At 40.8% G+C, this 25,866-nt stretch overlaps 1 protein-coding gene across 2 annotated transcripts in view; it reads right to left on the minus strand.

Annotated features, from left to right (window-relative positions):
* PRKG1 (protein kinase cGMP-dependent 1) overlaps positions 1–25,866 on the minus strand; it is a 1,238,678-nt gene that overhangs the window by 325,735 nt on the left and 887,077 nt on the right. For both annotated transcript variants that reach the window (XM_077755217.1, XM_077755219.1), the window contains exon 5: positions 8,748–8,811. In XM_077755217.1, coding sequence (XP_077611343.1) covers positions 8,748–8,811 — 64 coding nt within the window. The remainder of the gene's footprint in view (positions 1–8,747; positions 8,812–25,866) is intronic.

The raw sequence follows: 25,866 nt of genomic DNA on the forward strand, positions 1-25,866 counted from the left end.
CTGTGTGGCTCAGTTGGTTAACCATCCAACTTCGCATCAGGTCATGATCTCATAGTTTGTGGGTTCGAGCCCCGTGTCGGGCTCTGTGTGGACAGCTCAGAGCCTGGAGCCTGCTTCAGATTCTGTGTCTCCCTTACTCCCTGCCCCTCCTGTGTTCGTACTCCCTGCCTCTCTCTCTTAAGGTAAATAAACATTAAAAAAATTTTTTTAAATTAAAAAAAAAAAAGCCTCCTTGTTTACTGAGATGGATTGAGGGAGCCCGTCCCCTAGCTAGAAGTAGAGAATGACTGTAACAGTATTTACCTGGGCTGGTATTTAACAGAAGACCTCAGGCTAGCACTGCATTAGCATCACTCAACACAGAGGACTGGTATAGTTTCTGTTGGCTGCTTACAGGCACCCGCTGAAAAGTAATACCCATCAAGTTCTTGCCTTGAAGGAATTTACCCTCTGAAGGGGTAAATCTTCACAGAACTGGAGACCAATTTAAAGCAGTGAAAAAGCACTTAACTCTTACATATCATGAAAAGTAAACTGTAGTAGGAGATATCGGAGAAGGAATTATCCATAGGGGGAGAAAGGGCCATGAGGGAGGTTCTGGACACAAATGTCTCACTGACAATATAATCATGCAGTAACGCAGTTAGGCTGAAGTTGCACAATCGATATCGTATGAGCATCAAATCAACACGTAAGTATCCACGACATCCTAGCTAAATGTCTTCGTGCACTGCAGCCTTCCAAATATGAACTCTATCTGCTAATTCTTAACATGCACTATATTTTGCCATCCATGCCACGTGCGTGCCTGTCAACTCAAAGGCCACCTCCTCAGAGATAACGCTCCAAACCACCCTGGCTAAAGCAGTCCATCCATCCCGGGTACCCTCTACTGTATCACCCTATTTTATTTCCTTCATACATTTAGCAGACTTTCCCAAGTGGATTGCATCCCTGTGGACCACAGCAGAATTTCTGTATCTGTACTGCTGGCATTTGGGGCTGCAAACTTGTTGCGTAGATGTCCTGTGCAAGGCGGGTTGCTTCGTATCATCCCTGCTTCCTACCACTGGAGGCCAGCGGCAGCCAGCTGCCACACTCATCCGAGACTGTAGCCACCACAGGTGTCCCCATGCCTGCTCAGCCCTCCAGATGGAGACAAGTAGGACTCAGGACAGTCTACTCTCCCAACAGTCATTAACAGGCTCCTGTGTTTGCAGGACACCTGTTTTCGATATGTGCCAGGATGTGGATTGGTTGGTAAGCACTGCTGATCGGCATCCAAAATGGTGTGTTTACATTTAATGATTTTACATCCATTATACAACGTAAGACCATGGCTGTGCTGCTAGAGGCAGAAATGGATGCTATTGCCATTCATTGCCATAAAGGAGTCATTCATGAAAGATGGGTTCAATAGTTTGCTGAAGTCTCACTGTTTGTAGAGACTAAGCATCCCTTCCTCCTCACACAGATAATACGGTCTACTTTAAAAAGGGTCCAATGCACTCAACCCCAAAGTCTTCTCCAGGACAAATTTCTAACTTCCTTCAATAGTTTTTTTTTTTTTACATTGCCGCCAGCAATATTGTCTCCACCACATCTTTGCCATCCTATGCGTCCATTCTTTCTTCTTTTACATTGCTTTTAAAGCTTTAGTATGATACAGTTCACATATTATAAAATTCACCCATTTAACATATATGATTCAGTGGTTTTCAGTATATGTAAATACTTGTGCAACTATCACCAAATTAATTTCAAAATATTTTCATCAGCCTGAAAAGACACTCATACTCCTTAATCACTCCCTATGCCCCTCAACCTCCTGGGTTCTAGCTCTAACCCACTTATTGCCTCTACAGACCTACCTATTCTGGACATTTCATTTCAAGAGAATCACACAATGTATGGCACTTTACCTACCATAGTGCTTTGAGGATCATCCATGTGGTGGCATGCATTGTTACTTCCCTCCTTTATATAGCCAAGTAATATCGCACTGTATGAGCACACCCCATTTCATTTATCCATTCATGGACATTTAGGTCTCTGCTTTTTGGCTATTAGGAGTAACCCTGCTATGGACATTCATGTACAATCTTTTGTGTGGACATCTATTTTTTTAAGTTTATTTATTTTTCAAGTGGGGGGCAAGCAGAGAGGGAGAAAGAGAGGGGATCCCAAGCAAGTTCCACACTGCCAAACCATGAGATCATGACCTGAGCAGAAATCAAGAGTCAGATGCTTGACTGACTGAGCCACCCAGGTGCCCCTTGGACATCTGTTTCCATTCTCTTGGAAAATAGCCAATAACAGGATGTATGCATCACATGGTAACACCCTGTGCCTGCCATTTCAAGGAGCTGCCTGATATTCAAAGAAGCCATAGGATTTTACAACCCCACTAGCGACATATTAGAGTTTTACTTTCTTCACATCCACGTTTGTCATCACCGGTCTTTTTAATTCTAGCCATCCAAGTGGGTGTAAGTGGTACACCTTCACGGCTTTGATTCTCATGTCTCTAGTGACTACTGACATTGGAACTCTTTACATGTGCTTAGTGACCTCCTCTGTAGCGCTCCTTTGGGGTAATATCTATTCAAGGCTACTTCTGAAAGTGATTTATGTGTTTCTTATTGAGTTGTAAGTATTCTTTATATATTTTAGATACAAGTCCTGTGATGGTGAGTTTATGTGTCAAGTTAGCTTGGCTCACAGTGTCCAGGTATTTGGTCAAACAATATTTTCAATTTTTCCGTGAGGGTGTTTTTCGGGGGTAAGATTAATATTTAAATTAGTGGACTCTGAGTAAAGAAGATTTGCCTATATAATTGGTTGGGCCTCATCCACTCAACTGAAGATCTTAATGGAACAAAGAGTCATCTCCCTGCCAAGAAGGAATTGTGCCAGCAGGTGGCCTTTGGACTTGAACTATGGCACAAGCTCGTCTGGTCTCCAGCCTGCCAGCCCATTCTGGAGAGTTTGAACTTGGCAGCCTCCATAATCACATGAGTGAACGCTTTAAATCTTTCTATATACATATATTCATCCCCCTGGTTCTGCTTCTCTGGAGAACACGAAGTAAGACAACTCCCTTATCACGTGTGATTTGCTAATATGTTCTCCCATTCCATATTTACTTCTATAATAGATTAAGATGTGGGGGTGCCTGGGTGGGTCAGTCAGTTAAGTGTGTAATCCTTGATTTGGCTCAGGTCATAATCTCACCATTGTGGAATCAAGCCCATTGGGCTCCACACTGAGAGTGGAGCCTGCGTGGGATTCTCTCTCTGCTCCTTGCTCCATCCTCAAAATAAATAACCTTAAAAAAAAAGAATAAGGTGTGAAGAAGTTATTATTAAACAGTTTTGTCTTTACTGTCTAATCTTTACGTCCTGCCATACACACACACACGCACACACACGCGTGTGCACACACACCCCTCCCCCATCATCTCCCTTCAAAAGCAGTTACTTGCCTCACAGAAAAGAAGATCCAAAAGAAACCAGAAAGAACTAAACAGTTTCATCTCCATATTCAGCATCCTTTATCCCAGAGCAATTGAGAAAGAACAGATCTTTGAATTCCCTCCAGCATGGCTCTGAATAGCCAGAGCCAGGCCTGAAGGAAAGGAAGAAAAAGTCTAATTCAAACAACAGATTTCAAAAGAACTAATAATGTTCCTGTCTGCTTCATCAGTTTCTTTCCTGAAGACACTAGGCCTGTTTAGAGTGGAAAAAAGAGAGGTTTACAGAGCGCTCCGATAACTCAATCAAATGCAAGACTTCCCCCCCATGCCCCCGCACTGCTAACAACTGGGGAGAACGCAGAGGCATCTGGGAAGATGTCAAGGTGGCAGGTACCACCAAGGAACACTGAGATATTCACTCACACCTGTCAGAACTTGAAGTAAGGAGGACTGCCTCTATTACATTCACCACCTTCTCCAGCACTGGTCCCTGGCTGCGACAATCTGATATTTGCCTCCTACTATATTATCAAGTAATGGTGCATCTGAAAAATGTTTTCTCCTTGCCTTTTGTTCCCAGTTTTACTTTCCCATCTTTTTCCTCCTAATTCAAGAAGTCTGAGGAATGTTATTTGTCTAAAAGGTTGTCAGGACCACAATCATATAAATACCAAAAACAAAACAAAACAAATGCACCATCTAGGGACACAGAGCAGAACCACCCATTACTCAAACGTGTCCAAGATGCAATCGCATGAGGTTGCAGACTCAAAGGTAAAGAGCTTTACAAAGCTGATGTAGCAAAGAGAATTTTTAATTCTAAGATGAACAAATCCAATGTTTTAATGACCAAATTGGACACGAAACAGGGTCCAATAAAAGCCAAGAAGTGGTTTTGATATGCTTTTTTTTCAATTTAAAAATCAAGAGTTTTAAATATAGCACCCATGCCCCACTTCTATTCACATAAAGGGAAAATATGCTATGCCAAGTGGTGGAAAGTGAATTTGTTGGCTTGATTTGGTCTTCAATCTGGTATTTTCCATGAAGTACAGTTTTCCCTGAGTTATCTCAACTTTTTCTCCCTCGTGGGTGAAAGCAGAACCCCTACACGAATTAAGTTTCGAGCACTCTTTGTGATAGGCTATCAGGTTAATACTTTTTTGTTTTTCAATCAGAAAATGTTTTTATTTGCCAATTTCCTTAAAGATGTCACCACAGTCCTGATATATGAATGAATATTAGACACTGGGCTTATTCTCCATCATGCTTGGATAGGTAAGCAGTGAAGGGAACTATTTCTCAGTTGGAGATTAGCTAGGAATTGCCTCATCCTTTTGAAAAATGTTATGCATCAGAAAAACTAATCACGTGTCGTGAAGGAAAAAGGAAGTGTGTGTCATTGTTACAGTAAGAAAGGAGCCATTACACCCTATCTTAAATTTCACTTCTCTTCCTTTACCCCCGGCTGTTTCCCAGATTCTCAGGATAGATTCTCACACCTGACTAATGAATTCAAATATACATTTTTTTGCTGTGATAAAAGGGATGGCAAAGAGGTCAATGAAATCATTTTATGAAGTTTGAGGTTGGTATTCCCTACATGCACCTCAAACACCTCTTTCAATTTATTTTACAAACAATAAAATGGCTTCTCTAGCAAACCAAACTTGGAGCACCTACAATCACCTCTGATATGTATCAAGACTTGGTTTGAGCCAGATGTGGAAGAGCATACAATGGTGATGATGAAGTTGAACAATTAGAAAGTCACACAGATGATTTCAACATGTCTTGCAAAACCCAACCTGTGGAAAGTTTGGCTTTGTGTGCTTCATTGGCTACAGCTTTTGACAAGAAATTATGCCTACACATGCCTCTGCAAAGGGGCTGGAGAGAACTTTTCTATGTCCCTAAAAGGAGGCAAGAGAGATTCAATATGCAAAGGAAATATTTCTACTATGTGATATAAAGAAAAAGAAGAAAGGGGCACTAAATTGCTACACACAGAAAAAGAGTCTTAGGGGGCACCTGGGTGGCTCAGTAGGTTAAGCATCTCTTAATTTTGGCTCACATCATGATCTCATACTTTGTGGGACTGAGCCCTGGGTCAATCTCTATGCTGACAGCGTGGAGCCTGCTTGGGATTCTGATTCTCACCTTCTCTTTCTCTCTGCTTCTCCGTCACTTGAGCTCATGCTCTCTCTCTTTCTCAAAATAGATAAACTTAAAAGAATAAGGGTATTAGTTCCTGTTGTAGAATCTCACAGGGAAGAACACACCATGGATATGTACATCCACACTAGAAATTACTGAGGGATGGGTGGGGCTGGGGGGCAATGGCAGAAATGACTCAGAGGCATCTCTTGCATCTCCTCCAAATCTTATAGTCCCATGGACCTCCTGAACCACTTTATTCCTCTTTCCATCTGTTACACTTTGTCTCTCTCTGTCCCTGCCTCCCCCATCCCTGTTCTTAACTTTTTTTGGTCCCCTTACATTGGAAGTATCATTTCACAGCGACAGAAGGAGTAAGAGTCAGAAAGTATGTGTGCACAGTGACGCCCAGTCTCACTGGACTGACAGCAGTCTGCCCCACTGCAACCCCCTTGCCCATCGGCCTGCCACAGCTGATTAAAACACAACTTGAACATGCCACTTCTTGGCTTCCAACCCTCTAAGTCTCCCCTTCACGCTCAGACTAGAAACCAAAGATCTCATCATGCCCCACAAAGCTGCTGTCAACAGGCCTCACCTGATTTCCTCCAGCCCCATCTCACCCCACTATAAGCCTTCTTTCTGTCCCTTAAGGGCACGAAGCTTCCTCCTGCTTTAGGACCTGGGGCTGCTCCCTGCCTCGACCCCCTCCATGCAGTGCATCTAGTATCTGCATTTGGATGTCAGCATGAACCTCACTTCCTCAGGGAGGTCCTCCTCCAGTAACCCGATACAGAGCGGCCTCATTCCCAGGCCTCCCTTCCTGCTCATCAGTACCTTCTGTGCCCTCCGCTGGAACTTAACGCTAAGGGAGAGCAGCCCAGGATCCCCGGAGCTTGAGCCATTCCTGGCCATGGGAGGTGCTCCCTAAATATCTGTCCAACAAACAAGGCTGCGACTTCTTTGCCAAATGCTACGATACTGCCACTTCCCTTTCATGATGATCTGGCCTTCTTTCATCTTGTGGACATTTGCAGAAAGAAAGACAGCTCAATTATTATGCAAGCACATTTCCTGTTAATGGGATGTGACACTGGTATCGCTTTTGTTCTTCCAAATTTGCTTCACTCTATCTGATCCTTAATTTCATCTAATTTCTCACTCTGCTTGTTGATTCAACTTGAGTCGAATACTTTCATTTACTGGGTCTAGTTTGCATTTTGTCTATTTACTTTATTTTCATGTTCTCAAAACAAATATGTAGGCAGTTAATTATGCGGGTCCCTTTGGTAGTGTCCCTATAGGATGCACTCTGGCTCACACCATCCAAACGTACATTAAAGCACCATCTCATTAGAAGAGCTGACGTAAAATGTGAAAATATTTCTTTGGTCAGAATTATTATAGAGCTCTCACTATTGTTTTGCAAAGCATACAGAATCCTTCCACAGCTGTGGAAAAGAAAGAACATAATTAAAGGATTTTTTTTTTTGAAGCGCTTGACTGGAACTAGTAAGTTTGTACTTTGAGTTTGCTTTGTTTGAAAAGAGAAAAAACGGTCATCAGAGAGCTCTTTGGTGTGCATTCAGCGAGGAAAGGGAAAACCCAAATGGGCCAGGAAGAGAGTCCCAAGAGGTTACAGACACAGGGGTCAGGACATTCAGGGAGAAGGACAACCAGTGTTTATTTCTCATGAATTCTGTATACTTGAACCTGGGAACCCAATGTGACTCTGCTTTCCTTTGTGTTCACATAGGAGGCAAGGGAGACCAACAAATTGTAGGTGAGCTCTCTTCAATAGACCTTGAACTAGAATTTGGGTACAGGAACCTCTTAGGTTCTCTGGATCATTGAAGGACCAGAATAGGTGGGACCCAGAGAGGAAAACATTTTCGGCATCTTTCCAAGTCACTCCTATTAATGCACAGCTCTGACAACTGCTCAGCCTCCCGAGACTCAACCCCCTGAGGCCATCATCCCCAGCGGGCCCTGCTCCTCCCATTCACCTCCCATCCTCGGGCAAGTTAAACCCCAAGGTCAGCCACCACCATCTTTTCTGCACCTGCACCTCGGCTTCAGAGTCTCTCCTCAACCCTTCCGTGTTCTGTAGCAAAGTACCCGCCTGTGTGTCTGTGGGAGGCAGGGAGCCCGGCTTCCAGAAAAGATGATGGGCCAATACAAATGACCTCAGCACACTGACTCACCTGTTCCCCAGGAGAGGACTCTCCCTCCCCATTATTCTCCACTAGCTCAGCCCAGCACTTAAACACCTGCCACCTCTTCTTCTAGCAGGGTTGAGCCTGGTCTGTACCCTATCACACATCTTCAATAAACTCTTCCTTGCCTGTTTAATTTAGATTTGGGACGGCTAACATCAAGTGGGGCAGCAGCGCACCTGGCAGTCAGGCCATGTTCTTCCAGCTCATCCCCGCCTCCACACCTCCTCCTCTGGCCTCAAACCCCTCTTCATCCTCAGCTGGTGACCCTGCTTTCCGGATCAGAAGGTACCAGAGCAGGTGTCCCCCAGCTCCTACCACCACCAATGCCCTGCCCTCCTGCACGGGTGCCCCAATACCCCTCCTTCCCTGTCTCTGGAGAGATCCTACCCTTTCCTGGCCACCCAGGGTGCAGCAAACCTCACGGGTCCTGCTGTGCCATTTCCTGGGCTTTGTAGATTCAGAGAATAAGAAGAGTAGTGAAATTTTCACTTTGGTGCATACAATTATGTGTGTCAAATATACTCAGATGCTAATAAAACATATACCTGTTGTAAATTTGCTCATCTGAAGCTTCAGAGAGGTAGTTACTGAAATCTTGCTTTCCATGGACTAAAAGAAGAGAGAAATACACCATCTCCCATTCTTGGAAGTCAAAGAAATATTCTATTTGGCACAGTGAGGTTTTCCTACCTCTGTAGCTAAGTTGATTGGCACATATCTAACTGTGTATAAATGGTGGTTGCAATGAGCTGCCTTTTACCCAAGGCCAAGCATACACCCCATCCCAGAGCTCATGGCTAGTTAAAAGGTCTCTCTTCAGTATGTGACCCATCATCACGCTGCTGTGTTGGCCTGTGCCCCAGATCTCACAGAGTTCAAGGTCTAAAAACAATTACCTCTTCAAGGACATCGGCAAGCTTACTGAGGATCTCTTCAGGAAGGCTCTGGAACGTCGGGACACTGCAAAACCAAACAGAGATAGTGCTGAAGCAACTTTCTTCTGCAAACCAAACAGCAACGTGCAAAAGCATTTCATGACAAAGAACCTGCAGATGACGATGAAAGCACTAACTTGAGCATGATTTGATGATCAACAGGGAAAAGGCGTATTGTACTAGAAAGAACATGGAGGTTGGACAGAGCCAAGTTTAAATCCCACTTATGATTACTCATGGGCCCATAGATGCCTCTGCTATAATGGGGAAAATAACATTTTCTTCCTTTTCAGTCAGCTCTCACCAGATTCCTTCCAGTCAACCTGCCTCTCTAGGTCCCTCTGTACACACACACACACACACACACACACACACACACGCGCGCGCGCTCCTTCTACAGGGCACCTCTACTCATTCTTTAGGACACAGTGTGATCAATGTATACTCAGACCCACAAGCATTCATTCAACAGCCTTGGAAACTGTTTCTCCCCAAGCCCCTCCAGCTAGGTCAGGTTCTGCCCCTAAGAGGTCCTCTATCCCTTGCTCTAACAGTCATTAGATACTTAATCAGATATTTGTTCTGGGGTATTCTCCCTGCTAGAATTAAAACTCCACAAACATAAGAACGGTGTATCTGTCTTGTTTGACTCTTGTATTTTCCAGCATTTATAAATAATAATTCAATAGCATGTGTTGAGCAAAGTTAGGAAAGCACGGATGTGTGAAGGCTTCCTGGGACAATTATAAGGATCAGATCAGATAGGGTGGAGACAAGAGCCAGACTCAGGAGATCAGGAACATTATTAGTTTCCCTTACCTCCTCCTCCTCCTATTCCACCCCCGCCCCCATGACCAGCAAATGAAAATACTGAGTGATGCTAAATGTACAGACCAACATAAGTTCTTTTCTATGTGATATAGTAATGACTTCCAAAGAAATCAAAACACCCTTCAACATCTAATTCTTGAAACTCCACTGGAAAACCTAACTGGGATACAGAACTGAAGTCTCATATAATCAGACCTCAATGCTTAAATAGAGTGAACACTATAATGAGTACATCTGTATTTGCATATCTGATATTTGACCTAGTGAATAATTCAGGCTTGATTAGAATGATACAATGGAAGAAACCAGAGCATACTGTTTGGAGGTAGGCATGGAAGTTTTACCATTCACTTGTCCCTCTGGGTCCTATTACTTAGTGTTAAGCCTACTGACAAAATCCCAAGGTCTTTATACAGAGGTAGAACAATTCACCCAGGACCATCTGTTTCACCAGATTTACTGCTGTGGTCTTAGTCATGTGGGTTTTAATTTCCAGAAGGCAGTCTATTTCAGCAGCTGGATGGCACTACTCACAGAAACAGAGGAAGACAGAGAAAGCTGTTTCCATGAGTGATGCAGACTGAAAAATCTACCCCTTCTTTGTTCTTTTAGTGAACTATCTCTCAGGGACTCCTAAGATGTAAGAGTGATTAGAATCCTTCTATCCCAGTAGGTGCTGGTGGAAAACACAGACTACAGTGTAGTTTTTCTCAGGTTATTATAACTGGCTCCCTTCCACAGACAAGCCTACATCCCTTCCATGCTCCACTGTTTACCTCAACCCATGCTCTGCCCATGCCACGCCATACCATAATAATTCCACATTCCAGAGAGATCGTGTCCATGAGGAAAAAAATAGTATGTGCTTGACTACATGATACACTGAGCAAAACCATGAACCTTACACTTTAGGAAGGGCACTTGAAATACCTTTTACCACTTTACTTTTTCAGCTTTGAGGTATAATTGACAAATTAGAAGACGTTTAAAGTGTACAGCCTGATACATGTACACATGGTAAAAGGGCTTGTCCATCTGGTTGATTAACAAATCTATTACCTCATGTATTTATTTATTTATTTTTTTGGTGGAAAATATTTTCAGTTTTACTTCTTTAGCACATTTCACAGTATTAATCAGCATCACCATATTATATATTAGATAGAGATCTTATTCATCCTAAGCTGTAGCTGAAAGTTTCATTTCAACTAGCATCTTCCTATCTCCCCCACCCTCCAGCACCCACATTTCTACGACCTTGACTTTTTAGACTCTACGTACACATGATAGCATACAGTATTTGTCTTTTTCAGTCTGGCCTTGTTTCATTTAGCATAATGCCTTCAAGGTCCAGCCATGTTGCAGATGTGAACTTCCTTCTTTCTCGTGCCTGAATAATATTGCTGTATGCTTATCCTGATCTTTGAAAAATTTAAATGTCTCAAAGCATTCAGAAGCATTAGTTACTAACAAAAATTAAGGCTGATATTTTACAAATGATCAGTAATAGCTGGGGAACTTGTAGATGTAACAAAATGGAGAGCAATTAACCAAAAAAATAAATGGCTTCACTTTAATAAATTGCTCTGAAAATACCTTTGTAACCATCTTTAAAATCTTAAGACCTTTATCATTACAAACACTAAAGTCTCTCATATAAGTTTTTAAAGTTTATTTATTTTGAGAGAGATAGAAGTAAGAGACAGAGAAGTAAGAGACAGAGAGAGAGAGAGAGAGAGAGAGAAAGCCTGGACTAACAGTGAGAGCCCAACATGGGGCTCAAACCCACGAATCATGGGATCATGACCTTAGCTGAAATCAAAGGTCAGATGCTTAACCAAATGAGCCACCCAGGCATCCCCTTCTCATAGAATTAATTTCCTTTCTAAGAATTATTGGTCCACCAAGAGCTCCTACACCAAGAACAAAACAACTGAGGATATTGATAATTTGGACTTCTACCCATGAAATATGTTGGTTAAATTTTCCCCAACACATCAAAAGACATTAATGTAGACTTTACTAATTTGCACATATAATTCAAGATGAAGTCATTTATGATTTAGAAAACTTAAGGCAAAATAATTATAAGGACAAACTTCCAGAAAATGCTTTAATAGTAGAGAAGAATATGTGAAAAAAATTATAACAATTTGCATGCTAATTACAAGTAATTCTTATGTATCTATTACAGCTGTTGATTCCTTAAAGACTTGCAATAGGCCTGAAGTTACAGAATGCCTTTGAATGTAATGTAATAGAGATGATTTAATGCCTGTTGCGCTTTGCCATTGGCTCTTCTAAACTGAATGAAGGACTCAGAATTTGCAATTTGCAATGACAATAATAGAAGATGAGATTTGAGTACTTCCTATTGGCCAGACACTGGGCTAAGGATTTTCTAGAGAACATAAAGTTTAGTTTTACAACCACTTTCTGAAATAGCCATTGTTTTTTTTTTTTTTAATTTTTTTTTAATGTCTTTTATTTGTTTCTAGGAGAGAGAGAGAGACAGCGTGAGCAGGGGAGGGTCAGAGAGAGAGGGAGTCACAGACTGAAACAGGCTCCAGGCTCTGAGCTGGCAGTCAGCACAGAGCCCGACGCGGGGCTCGAACCCACGAACCGCGAGATCATGACCTCAGCGAAAGTCGGACGCTTAACCGACTAAGCCACCCAGGCACCCCTGAAATAGCCATTGTTATTGTCACCCATTTTACAGATTTGACAAGTGTGATCTCAAAAGTTTGCCTGATGTGGCATCACCCAACCTAAGTGACAGAAGTTTGAAAATTCCAGCCTGGGGCACCTGGGTGGCTCAGTCGGTTAAGTGTCTGACTTCAGCTCAGGTCATGATCTCATGGTTTGTGGGTTTGAGCCCCACATCAGGCTCTGTGCTGACAGCTCACCAGAGCCTGAAGCCTGCTTCAGATTCTGTGTCTCCCTCTCTCTCTGACCCTCCCCTGCTCCCGCTGTCTCTCAGAAATAAATAAAACATAAAAAAAAAAATTTTTTTTTTAAATTCCTACCTGAATCATGTGGAGCTCACTTACCCACCGAATGGCATGGTTTACAGTAAAATGATTAGAAAATGCCTCATGCAACTTTAACAACAGTTCTATCGTCTTTTAGAGATCTGGATGTGAATAATATTAATATCTGATTTATTACGCACCTTTTTAGTGTGAAAAGAGGTAAACAAATTGAAAAACTGAACGAATAGTTCAAGAATCACCTGTATCCCCACCACCTAGATTTGCCATTCTTAACACCATCTTTATCTACCTTGAATTCGTCTAGTTTTCTATGTGTGTATAAATAGGCTCATAGATCATTTTCTATGAAACATTTCATAGTCGCAGGTACCATAAAACTTGACCCCTAATCCTTTACCTGCAGCATACATATCCTAAAAATAAGAACATGTTCCTAAATAACGTTAATACCATTACCATTCATAAGAAAATAAACTTCAACTCTTCAATATCATCTAATATCTGTTTCATCTTCAAATATTACTTAGGTTCAAAAAATGTCTTTACTCCTGTTTATTTTTCTTTTCAAACCAGGATCCAGTAAAATTCTACACACCAATTATTTTGGTTGTTCTGTACCTCTAGTCTCTTGTTCTACAACACCCCCCCCACCTTCCCCCATGGCATTGACTTTTGGAAGAGACTGGACAACTGTCTTATTGGATGTCCCACATTCTGAATTTGTCTTAGTGATTTTATTTCTGCTCACCTACTGTTTGAAAGGAACAACTAACAGAGGGGAGAGAAAAACCAATAAAGAATTGTATTACAGGACATGTCTGTGAAGTTGGAAAACTTACAGAGCAACAGAATTGTATACGCAGCAGCTTGAAATGTGATCTGAGAGGCCAAGGATTCCCCAAGACCCTGTTAAGGGGGTCTTCAAAGTCAGAGCAAATTACTAGTCTAGTTGTAATTTGCCTTTTACACCTTATTCTTTCACATGTAGACAACAGAATCCCACAGACCCATAAGCAATATGATGACATCATTCCTTTGATGGCATAGGATCTATGTTTCTATGTTCTTGTGTTTCCTAGAATTTTTAAGGGAGTGTATAGGTTTGTGATTTGTATACTATTTACAGAAATTAACTCAGCATAATTTCAGTAAAACTGTGTTCTTACTAGACAGTTTTCACACATGTGCTATAATCTCATAACCTTATTATCATTCTTTTGAACAGATCATTCTTTTGAACTCCTGAATAACTGTGGTTATTCAGACCTGATACACATTTCTTGTGTCAAAGTGAAAACAGTAAGAAAGTATATTTGCATACCTTATGCTGCGATAATAGTTTTATATTTTTTTCAAAAACATTTCTTTTAGAATTTTATCTGAAGCTGTTATAGCTTTAGAATTTTGTAATTATTATTAAGAACTAAATAAAAGAAAGCTTATTACATTTTTGTTCATTTTTAAGAATGGATCATTGACTTTGAAAGGGGACATCGGATGGCTTCTATATTCTCAAGCTATTGCTGCCAATTTCTAAGCCTAAAGCCACTGAAAAATATAAAAAAGGACACATCAAAGAATTTTCTGACTCATGGATGGGATAAATCTTGCCCAAGGAAATTTGGAGTCACTATAAATAAAAATATGACAAAATCAACTTTTCCCTAAGAATTATAATTTCCCTTATTGTCTTACACAAAGGAATGTTTTAAAAATAACCTTACCATGTCACTTATGATGTCATTTTGAGCCCAATCATTCAAAATTTAAAGAAAAGGAAATTGAACTTCTAAATGTAGACACGATCAAGATTGTAAAACCCCAAAATTGTTTGGTGCAGCTTTTGAAATTAGTAAGTGGTGCATCTCCTGGGATTAATCACCATATTGCAATGACCGGAAAAGACCCACAGCACAGTTGCGACAGACCAATAAAGACTTGCAGAGTCGACCTCGCTCCATGCCTGATAAAGTCATAGAGGAAATCACTGCACTGCCTCATTTCAATGATATAGCGTTTGGTTGAATTAAAGGAGAAGCTGCGAGCACAAAGATGAGTTAAGTTCTTCTTTAGAGAACTGCACTTTTGCCTTTCCAGTGGATTCATGTACAGACATGGCCAGGCTTGCTGTTTCGCTCGTATTTATCTGCTATCAGAACCAACTAATCATCAAAGAAGCTCATCGTTTATATGAACAGCTGGCAACAAACACAAGTGGTACTGAGCTATTCGGTCCAGACTAACTTTTCCCATCTATGGGTTATTTGAGAACAGCTATGCTGATATTTGCTCTGATCGTGTGAAAGCAATGGAGACCTCCCGGCAGAGACTAAGGCGGTGACCACAAAATGCACTCGCTGCCATTAGACTCTAAATCACCACTTACCTACAGTGAGAAAAGTTAAATGTCATTTTTACCTGAAAACATTTTTGATGAAACAATAAAAGTTATTCATTTTTTTATGTTTCATCTCTTGGATATGCATCTTTTGAATATGGTGTCAGACAAAATGTCAAGTACGCAAGCCGCCCTTCTGGGTACACCAAAGCATGGTGGCAGTCTTGAGGAATATCACTTCTGTCATTGCTGGAGCTGCAAGCTGAAAAGTTCCACCTTATCCAAGGAACATCATTTTTACTTGGCAATGACCAACAAACTGTGGTTATTCAGACTTCTGTGTCTGATAGGTAGACAGTTTTTCAAAAAAGAACAAAGTGAGACTTTTAGTTCAAGGGGGAAAAAAACCAGGCAGTATTTATTGCCAATGATAAAAATTGAACTTTCAAATGAAAATTACAACTTCAGAACACTTTTAGTTGCCACTTTGGGCTTAACAGCTTTCCAATACTTGAAGACTTTTCAGAAGAGATCTTTGGTGATACACGGATATTAACAAATAGAATTTTTTGGACTGGAAATTTTGCCTAGTACAGTGAAGCAATATTTTTCCAGGTGATCGATACATGATGTTACAAAATTATGCATGGGGAAAGATCTATTTGAAATATAAGATGGATCAATGGATTCTAACATAGCTACTGTTTGACATTCCATATTGCAATTAACCTTCAATAAACTAGTATTTGTTGGGTTGTGGGGTCATATCAAAGAATGTCCACAATGGTCTGAAAAGGTCATTAGCCTACTTTCACCGTTTCCTACCACCAATCTCTGTGACAGTGATCTTTTCATAAACTTCAACTGAAACAAGAGAAATTCAATAGCTTCAATACAGAAGCAAATATGACCATTTTTCTTCTAGTAAGCCAGACACTGACACATTTGCAAAAGCGTAATCTCGAACTTCTATGTTTGCTAAGTTTTGTTTTTGGAAGATACAGTCATCTTTATTAAAAACAGACTCTTTATGTTAACATATAATGTTTATTTTTGGTGGTTTTTTGTGGTTTTAAATGCATTAGAAAGTATCTTTAAATATTCTCATTTTTAACTCCTAATACAGGCAATATCGTTAGATATAGCCCACACAAGCTGCTGAACCACTGGCTTACAGTGAATAAAAGTGATGAAAAGAATGTAAACACAGAATATTATATTACAAGGAAAAGGTGGTAAAAATTATGTCTACTATAAGATAATTATGTCTTCAATCAATCCCCCTTTAATTATACATTAGAGAATCTTTGCAGGAAAATAGCAGAAAGTTAACAAACATTGTGTTAGGTGGAATGACAATCTTTAAATTTTTTTCCTTTCCTCTACTTTCTTGTATTTTCAAAATGTTGTTTTGTAACTGTATTTTTATTATACCTAATGTTATAAAATGCACAATTGTGGTTACAACTAAATAAAGTGTATCCTAATGGGTCCATTTCAAAGAGAAAAAATTCTTACTGTTGTTAAAATACTGATTTAATTACATGATTTATTTACTCGGGAAAACTTAACTGAGCACCTATTATGGGCCATAAATTGTTGTAGGTGTTTGAGATTCATCAACGAAAGCCAAGGTCCCTGCCTACTGATCAGAAATAGAAAATAGGAAACATAATAAGTACACATGATACAATTATATATGTACACACACGTATCATAAAGTACATGAGGTAAGGGCTATGGGCTATAGCATTGTCCGCTAGAAAAACTCCCACAGGAAAGCAGAGATTACAATGGGAGGGGATTTAAGGTCAAAGACTGAACAGGACAAAGATATCCTCATTGGAAATGTGAGATGGTCACAGAAATCTGAGAGGTGAGGGACACAGGGAACCATAGGTCTGAAAGAGAGGAACAGGAAGGTCTGTAGCATTAGCTGATTGTAGGAGCGGCTGGGTGGCTCTGGGTGGCTCTCGGGGAAAATGGAAGAAAGCCTCAAGAGGAGAGGGAAAGAGGGCAGATCACAGAGGGGTGTGTGCCCCTCCCCCATCCACCCAAAGGATTTGGCTTTAATCTGGGTGAAATGTACAGGCACTGTGGGGTGCTGAGCAGGTGTGACAAGATCTCACTGGCTAAAGAGACCCTGTCCCAGCTCTGTGGAGGGTCAATGGCAGAGGGTGTAGAACAGCTGGGGGTCTACTGCCTGACAGAAAGTGGGCGGTGGAAAGGGTAGAAGGGGGGCAAGGCAGGGGCGCCTGGGTGGCTTAGTCGGTTAAGCATCCGACTTTCGCTGAGGTCATGATCTCGCGGTTCGTGGGTTCGAGCCCCGCGTCGGGCTCTGTGCTGACTGCCAGCTCAGAGCCTGGAGCCTGTTTCAGTCTGTGACTCCCTCTCTCTCTGACCCTCCCCTGCTCATGCTGTCTCTCTCTCTCTCTCTCCTAGAAATAAATAAAACATTTAAAAAAAAAAAAAGAAGAAGAAGGGGGGCAAGGCAGTGGAAAGCACCTGATCCTGAGACTAGAGGCAGTGTGGTTCCCTGGGAGACTGCAGGGGGTCAGAGGGAGGGAGGTGGGGACGACTTTGCAGTAAGCAATCTATCAGAACTATTTGAATATTTTTCATACTGAACAAACATGTTTAGATTTTTTAAACCTACTTAGCAACAAAGGGATTTGATCAGTTTTTGTCTTCATTCTTAAAATGTATTTTCTTTCTTTTTAATTTATTTATTTAAATTCAAGTTAGTTCACATACAGTATAGTACTGGCTTCAGGAGAACCCAGTGATGTATCTCTCACATATAACACCAAGAACTCATCCCAACAAGTGCCCTTCTTAATGCCTGTCTCCCCACCCAACACCCCTCTCCAGCAACCCTCAGACTGTTCTCTTAGTTAAGAGTCTCTTATGGTTTGTTTCCCTCTGTTTTTATCTTATTTTTCCTTCCCTTCCCCTATGTTCATCTGTTGTGTTTCTTAAATTCCACGTAGGAGTGAAATCATAGGATATGTATCTTTCTAGGACTTATTTCGCTTAGCATACTACATTGTAGTTCCATCCATGTTGCTTCAAATGTCAAAATTTCATTCTTTTAGATCAATGTGTAATATTTCAGTGTGTGTGTGTACAACACATCTTCCTTATCTAGTCATCAGTCAATGGATATTTGGGCTCCTTCTATAATTTGGCTATTGTTGATAGCACTGGTATTCATTTTTAAATATAACCCCATATTTAGATGTGGCCCCATATTTATAAGGCAAGGTAGCTGCAACAAAAACACATTGAAATAGTTCAACAATGTCCTCTACCTAGAGCAGAGTATGCCAGTACATTACTTATTTTGGGGTGCCATTTGGAGAACAGAAGCTTTTTTATTCTGTCATAAGAAATAAGCTCTTCATCAAGTTTAATGCCAAGAATATTGACAGGGAGTTTGCCTGGGTGGCTAGGTCAGTTAAGCGTCTGACTTTTGATTTTGGCTCAGGTCACGGTCTCACGGTTTCGGAAGTTCGAGCCCCTCATCGGTCTCTGAGACAACAGTGCAAAGTCCACATGGGATTCTTTCTTTCTCTCTCTGCCCCTCCCCCACTCTTTCTCTCAAAATGAATAAAATAAAATAGAAGAATATTGCACTTGATCTTAGCCAAAAGGCCGAGAAGCGATAAAATAGAAGAATATTGACAGGTATTGTTTCTTTCGGTGCCAGTGGCTTCCTGCAGCTCATACCAAGTGAATAAAAGCAGAAATCTGACTTTCCAAAGAAACCAATTTCTACTGATGAAGGATTAAGAGCCCTTCTTAACCTCACAGATATCTGAACTTTCCCCTTAGTGAGCTCATCAAAATGTTTCTTGCCCTCAGTGCACTTTTCTCCCATGATTACATCATTTGGCACTGATCCTGGTTCAGTCTGCCACGCGATCATCTTCTAACTCATCTTCCTTACGCAGGTCTCTTGCCCCCAACTCAGTATCCTACACACATCACTGCTAGTTTATTGTCTATCAGCAACATTTAGCTCTTATCACTCGTGGCTCCAACCTTCAATGGCTACCTATTATTGTACCAGATTCTAAGAATTAGAATTTTTATTCCTCTGTGTAAAAACACTTTAGATAAAGCAAACCATTACAGAGACATGAGGTAGAATTTTATCCGTCGTGTGATACAATGTAAACTCCTTATTCTGAACCACTGTATAGTGATTAAGTGTATGGAGTTCTGAATGAAAGAGAATCAAGTTGAATTAGGCTCTGCTCCTAATTACTACTATGCCTTTGGCAAGCAATATAACCTCTCTAAGCCTTGGTTTCCTTCCCTTACAAAATAGGAGCGGTGGATATAACCACCCACTGCATAGGGTTGTGGTGAAAATAAGCAAAATAACAGATATAAAGCATTGAGAAGGTGACGAGCATAGTAAACATTCAATAAACATTAGCAGCCACCAAATTAAATATACACTTTGTGTTGTAAATGTTTTCATTGTTTAAGACCTTCAATAATCAAAATAAATGTTCTAATATGTCACATATAAGTCTCAGCATAGACTTAGGAGTGCTGGAAATTTTCATTTGTTCACTGTCTTTAATCAAATGATACTGGAATAGGAACCCTCCTTTTTCAGTGGGCTGTCTAATGATGTTCATTGTTTAGCTCTTCCTCAAGATCACACCAAACCCAGGAGACATGTCATCGCCAGAGGCTGGCAAGTAAACTCTCTCATCCCTCTGCTATCAAGGGCACAAAGAATGCATGATGTCTAGCGGCTCTCTGCTTTTGTGCCCACAGGTAAGAAAGGGGGTCTTTGGTCAAGCTGGGAACTCAATGCTTCTGGGCATCCTTCCCAGGTCACTCCATGCAGAGAAATTCATTCTTGAGGAAACATTTCCACAGGTCCTTCTTTCTCCACTTGACTCTCCTCATTTTAATCTCATTAAATAAATTCAGGTTTCAAAAATAGAGAGGACCTTATCTTCTGGACCTTTTAGTACTGACCAAATATTCTGAGATGAAGAAATTCACATGTTTATTGCAGCATTAATTTACAAAAGCCAAGATATGGAAACAACCTAAGGTACCCATCAATAGAGGAAAGACGATGTGAGATACAACCACATAGACTTATCTATCCATACATAACGGATTATATAATATAATCACACATCTATATATGATATACATAGAATATTATTCAGCCATGAGAAGGGAGGACACTTTGTCATCCATGCCAACAACATGGATGGACCTTGAGGACATTATGCAAGTGACGTATATCAGAGAGTGACAAGCACTGTAAGATACACCTACTTATGGAATCTAAAAATACCAAATTCATAAAAACAGAGTAAAATGGTGGTTACTGGGTAAAGTGGTTGGGGGGATAAGACAGCTGTTAAGGGTACAAACTGACAACGGTAAATAAAAATAATGATAGTAAGCAAGTCATGAAGATACAATGCACAGCGTAGTAAATTCTGGTGAGTATACTGTATTATAATAAACTTTGCTAAGAATCTAGAACTTAATTATTCCAACCACTAAAAGAATAATGTGATGGAGGTGGTAATTATCTTCATAATGGCAATCAAATTACAGTATATAAATGTATCAAATTACCATGTTGCACACCTTACATTTACAATGTTATATGCCAAATATAAAATCAATTTAGAAAGAAAAAAAAAGCCTGCCGATCTGTTTGGAAAAGAGGAAAGGGTAGAACAGGGAAACACATTTTCATAATTTATATTTGAACAAAGCATCCTCTAGATCCATGACTAATATATGCAGGGCACTGATTCCCTGTGAAACCCAGTACCAACCACCAGAGCCACCCAGCCCACCTCCCTTCCCCCACACTCACTCACTGACATGGCTGCCTCCTGGTCAACGCTCAGACACAGGGGAGGGCAAATGGCAGGGAGGGAACAAAGGACCAAAGGAAAGGCTTGTGCTGAGCTTGCAAATGAGCTCAGGGCCACCTGGGCAATAGAATTCCAGGATTCTGATTGTGGCATGTGGTCTAGAGGGGAGCCCTTCTAAAGTAAAGGCTCAGGGGGCTCCTGGGTGGCTCAGTAGGTTAGCTTCTGACTCTTGGTTTCGGCTCAAGTCATGATCTCACGATTGGGGAGTTAGTTGGAGCCCTGCATCAGGCTTCTTGCTGACACTGTGGAGCCTGCTTGGGATTCTCTTTCTCTGCCCCTCTGCAGTGTGCTCTGTCTGTCTTTCTCTCAAAACATAAACTTAAAATAAAACTTTAAAAGTAAAAGGCTCAGAGATGGGTAGATCTAAGAATAATATTCTGTCCTTCTCCCTCATCACCCACTCATCAACCTTCAGGGAAGCTACAGCCCACACCACCTTGCCCTGCCGAAGCCTCTCCTGTGTGCCTTTGTCATGACTCTTCCAGTACCTTCTGCCACATCTCTTCATTCATTTGACATGTCTCCATTGAAATGGTTAGTGTAACTGATGGCAGAAATTGCAACAATGTTTTTCAATCATTAAAAAAAGAATATCCAGGGGCACCTGGGTGGCTCAGGGGGTTAAGGGTCCGACTTCGGCTCAGGTCATGATCTCACGGTTCATGGGTTCGAGCCCCACATCAGGCTCTGTGCTGACAGCTCAGAGCCTGGAGCCTGTTTCAGATTCTATATCTCCCTCTCTCTCTGACCGTCCCCTGCTCATGCTGTCTCTCTCTCTCTCTCTCTCTCTCTCTCTCTCTCAGAAATAAATAAAACATTAAAATATTTTAAAAAAGAAAATCCATAAAACCATTATTCCTGCAATTTTCATTTAGACAAGAGTTATATTCCCATCAGTTCAGTATCTTTCCTACCACCCCCATGCTAGGTAGCATGGGTAAGAGAAGTAATTCACCTGAGCTCAGTGGGTCTCACTGTTTTCACCTCTAATGTACAAATGATTATTCTGGCCTGAGTAATCTCAAACAAAGGCCATTGAAATACTATGAGAAAATGTGTTTAAAATTGTTTGAATTTCATATTAAAGCACTAGATGGTTATCAGTGATCAAGTTATTTACAAACATAACAAAAATACTAAAAGTACAGTCTTAAAAAGCATCTTCTAAAGCTATGACATACCCAACTACCAACTCCCAAATTTGGTCTCAATGTTATTCAGTTCTGCAGAATCACTGCCTTTTCCAAAGCAAGTACCAATCTCTTAGACCAAATCCTTGGTCAATATGTCCTACAACAATAGTTTCCAAACCCAACAGTCACTAGAAACCGATTCAGGAAGTCACAGGGTGGCTTCCAAGAAAGCAACGGAATTTCAAAACTGTAACAAAAACATACATCACATATTTTTATCATTTTAATGGTTTTTAGGTATAGAGTTCAATGGCATTAAGTTTATTCACACTGTTGTGCAATCATCACCACTATCCATCTCTAGAATTTTTTTTATCTTCCCAAACTGAAACTACACCAGTTAAACACTAACTCCTCATTCTCCCATCTCCCCAACCACTGAAAGCCAACCTTCTACTTTCTATGAATTTGGCCACTCTAGGGATCTCAAATAACAGCAATCATACAGTGTTTGTCTTTTTGTGACAGGCTTAATTCGCTTAACATAATGACTTCAAGATTCATCCATGTTATTCAGTGTAAGTTTTAACATCTATCCAGATGATTTCATTGCACAGCAGAGTTCACAGCTTGACCAGTTACTTTCAGGTGGTATGCGATAATGTAAAAAAAGAAATCACTAAGAATAAAAGAATAAAAAAATCACTAAGAGTCACAAACCTAGTGCAGCTTGTTTTCTGAAGTGCAGCCAATCTTTTCAACCTATGTTATATCATCTTATTTTATTTTAGGTTATTGTGTTATGCTATTTTGTTCGGCTACATTATTTTGTTAGGCTATTTTTTATTTTATTTTCATTTTATTGTGGCAAGAACCCTTAACATGAAATTTGCCCTCAACAGATTTTTAAGTGTGTGATACATTGTTATTGACTGTAGAAATATCACATGGCCAAGTTGGAGTGAATGTATTCATTTTACGTGGTTGAAATTTTATGCCTCTTTGTTTGAACTCTCCATTTCCCCAGCCCTTGGCAAGCACCACTGCACTCTGTGATTGCATGTATTTGACCTGATTCAAATGCAATCGCCACCGCCCGTCTCCCCATGTTGAGCTCATTTCACTTAGCATAATGCCATAAAGGTTGATCTGTGTTGCCGCATATGGGTGGACTTCCTTTTTTTCTTTACGACTGAAGAGTATTCCATCGTAGGTAGAAACCAGGGTCTCTTCATCCACTCCCCTGTCAGTGCAGATTGAGGTTGTGTCCACGTCTTGGCTGTTGGAAACAGTGCTGCAACATGGGAGTGCTATTATCTCTTTGAGACCCTGAATCTCTTAAACCTATACCCAAACATGGGATTTCTGGATCATAGGGGAGTGCTTTTTTTTTTTTTAACCTTTTTGAGGAACCTGCATACTGTTTTTTACAGCAGTCTCCGCCTTTTCTATTCCCTCCAATAGAGGGCGAGTTTCCAGTATCTCCACACACTCACCAATACTTTTCTTCCCGTCTGGTAATAGTCGTCCTGACAGATGAGAATGGATATTTCATGGTGGTTTGGGTTTCTCAGTCTTTGAGTTCCTGCATGTTTGTGTCAACTTCTTTAAGACTCAGCTCAGACACTGCCTGTCCTGGAAAATGGTCCCTGACAACTTTCAGATCTCAGGACATGTCCTTCCTGCACAGCACCTGCACTCGTGTTGTAACTAAGCACTGAAATGCATGTACCCTCCCACTAACATAGAAATTCATTGAAACCTCTGCTGTGTCGTAACTAATAGCAGGGAATTGAGAAACAGGGATAAAAGATGGTTTTGAATCCCAGTGCCTCCATTTCCCAGCTATGTAACTATAGGCCAGTTCTTTAAACCCCATAAGCTTTAGGGGCACCTGGCTGGCTCAGTCAGTACAGCATGCAACTCTAATCTCGTGATTGTAAGTTCAAGTCCCACACTGGGCATAGAGATTACTTAAAAACAAAATTTTTTTTAAGTCAGTAAGCTTTAGTTTCCTTAACCAGAAAATGAAAACAAAAATACCTAGCTCATAGAGCAGTTATGAGTATTAGTATGTATGACACACTTAGCAAAGAAGCTGCATTGGGTAAACACTCAGTTAAAGGGACATACCAATTAGCTTGTGTAATAGTACACTTTACACAGAGTACGTCCCGGAGTAGGTACTGAAATGCATGCAAGTTGAAGGACTATATACAATGAAGCCAAAAGTAATGAAACAGTAGTGGTTTTGAGCCAGGGTTGTGCAGCTTGCACACTGACCAAAGGCACCAACGTGGGAGTAAGTGAAAGCAGCTCAGCCCACCCTGTTCCTGAACGCCACCCATTTCACCCTGGTAGGGGTGCATTGGCCCAGAGGATGGGGTACTTCTTATATTACCAACGGGTGCCTTATTCATGGCAACTCTGGTCTGTGCAAATGATCTTCTACTTGTAATTTTTCAGGAACCACAGGAATACTTCCTTGAGGCTATTTACTCAAGAAAAAAATCAGAAAAGAAAATTATTTATTGATATACAGAACCTTCTCTAAAACCTTTCAGAGGAGCTTTTTAAAAAATCCTCCAAAGGGCTACTTTCAAAGTCAGAACTGAGTCTACTCTGCTGCTTCCATCACAGTGATCATGAGGAGGTAAGGAACTAATGACCGACTTTATTAAATTACTTCTGAAATGCTCAACAGCATCTAACCCTGTGGCTTATTCGGAAGATCACATTGTACCTCTTCTTTGCTCTGTACATCTGACAATGGTCTATGACTAAGCAAAAATATAACCTGATGCAAATTTACGTAATTTAACAATTTACATCTGATTGTTAAAACTAAAAAGTATATGCTATTTTCAATTGTTTCATGTTGTGCTGATGATAATCAGCCTAAAAGGTTCTCCCCCATCTCAATCTTTTGAACCTTGGGAGATGTGATGCCTTGCCCCTTATAGACTACACCTTCCCCATGGCAGTGTTTCTCCATGAGGTGCCACTGGAATCTGAGGAGGATGCATCTGCACTGTGCAGTGATGTGAAGAGCATTTAGCATCTCTGGTTTCTACCTGTGAAAAGCAGGTAGTATTCCTGGTCACGTGAGGAGCAAAGCCCCTCTAGGGGTGATACCGCCTAAGATTTAGAATCATCACTCCATAATTTCATAATTCTCCCAGTTGACCAAGTGAGTTTGCACGTTGTTTTGCCTAATCTCAAAATCCTGGTAACTTGCTTCAATGTCCCTCTCCCAGGTGCTGGACACCTAGGACCCAGTAACTCAAACACTGAAGAGCCATCTCTCTGGAGTGCTTCCAGAACCCAGCTGCTGGCACAGAGATAGACAAATGGAAGGTAGGACTCTTCACCTTTGGCGTGGCGACTTCCACCAAAGCCATACTACTCAAAACAATATTTCTAAAATAATACATTAACAGACAGGGCACACCACAAGAAGGATCCCATGGACAAATATGGAAATTCTGAGCTACATAAATGTAAAAATCTTCTCTACTTATCAGAGTATTTATTTTTTTAAAAAATTTATAAAGCTAACTGGAGAGGGAAAAGAGATAGTTCCCAAACTTATTCAACAAGGTAACCTCTTAACTCAAGTTACCTATTAATTTATTGAGCAAGTGGATTCCATGATACATAGTTTGAATTGTTGGCTTATATTAAGGTGATGGAATTCACAAGTCCCTCTGCTTCACATACAATAGACTTGAGCAAGGTCTCTTAGTGAGTTGTTCCCTATTTTTATGATGAAACTCTGCCATCATTTTATTTGAAAACCTTACATTGATTGATAATCTCCCTAATCTCGCCCTAGTTCTCTCTGCCCCCCCCCAC

The sequence above is a fragment of the Crocuta crocuta genome, unplaced genomic scaffold (assembly GCF_008692635.1).
Source record: "Crocuta crocuta isolate KB4526 unplaced genomic scaffold, BGI_CrCroc_1.0 scaffold2, whole genome shotgun sequence".
Taxonomy (NCBI): domain Eukaryota; kingdom Metazoa; phylum Chordata; class Mammalia; order Carnivora; family Hyaenidae; genus Crocuta; species Crocuta crocuta.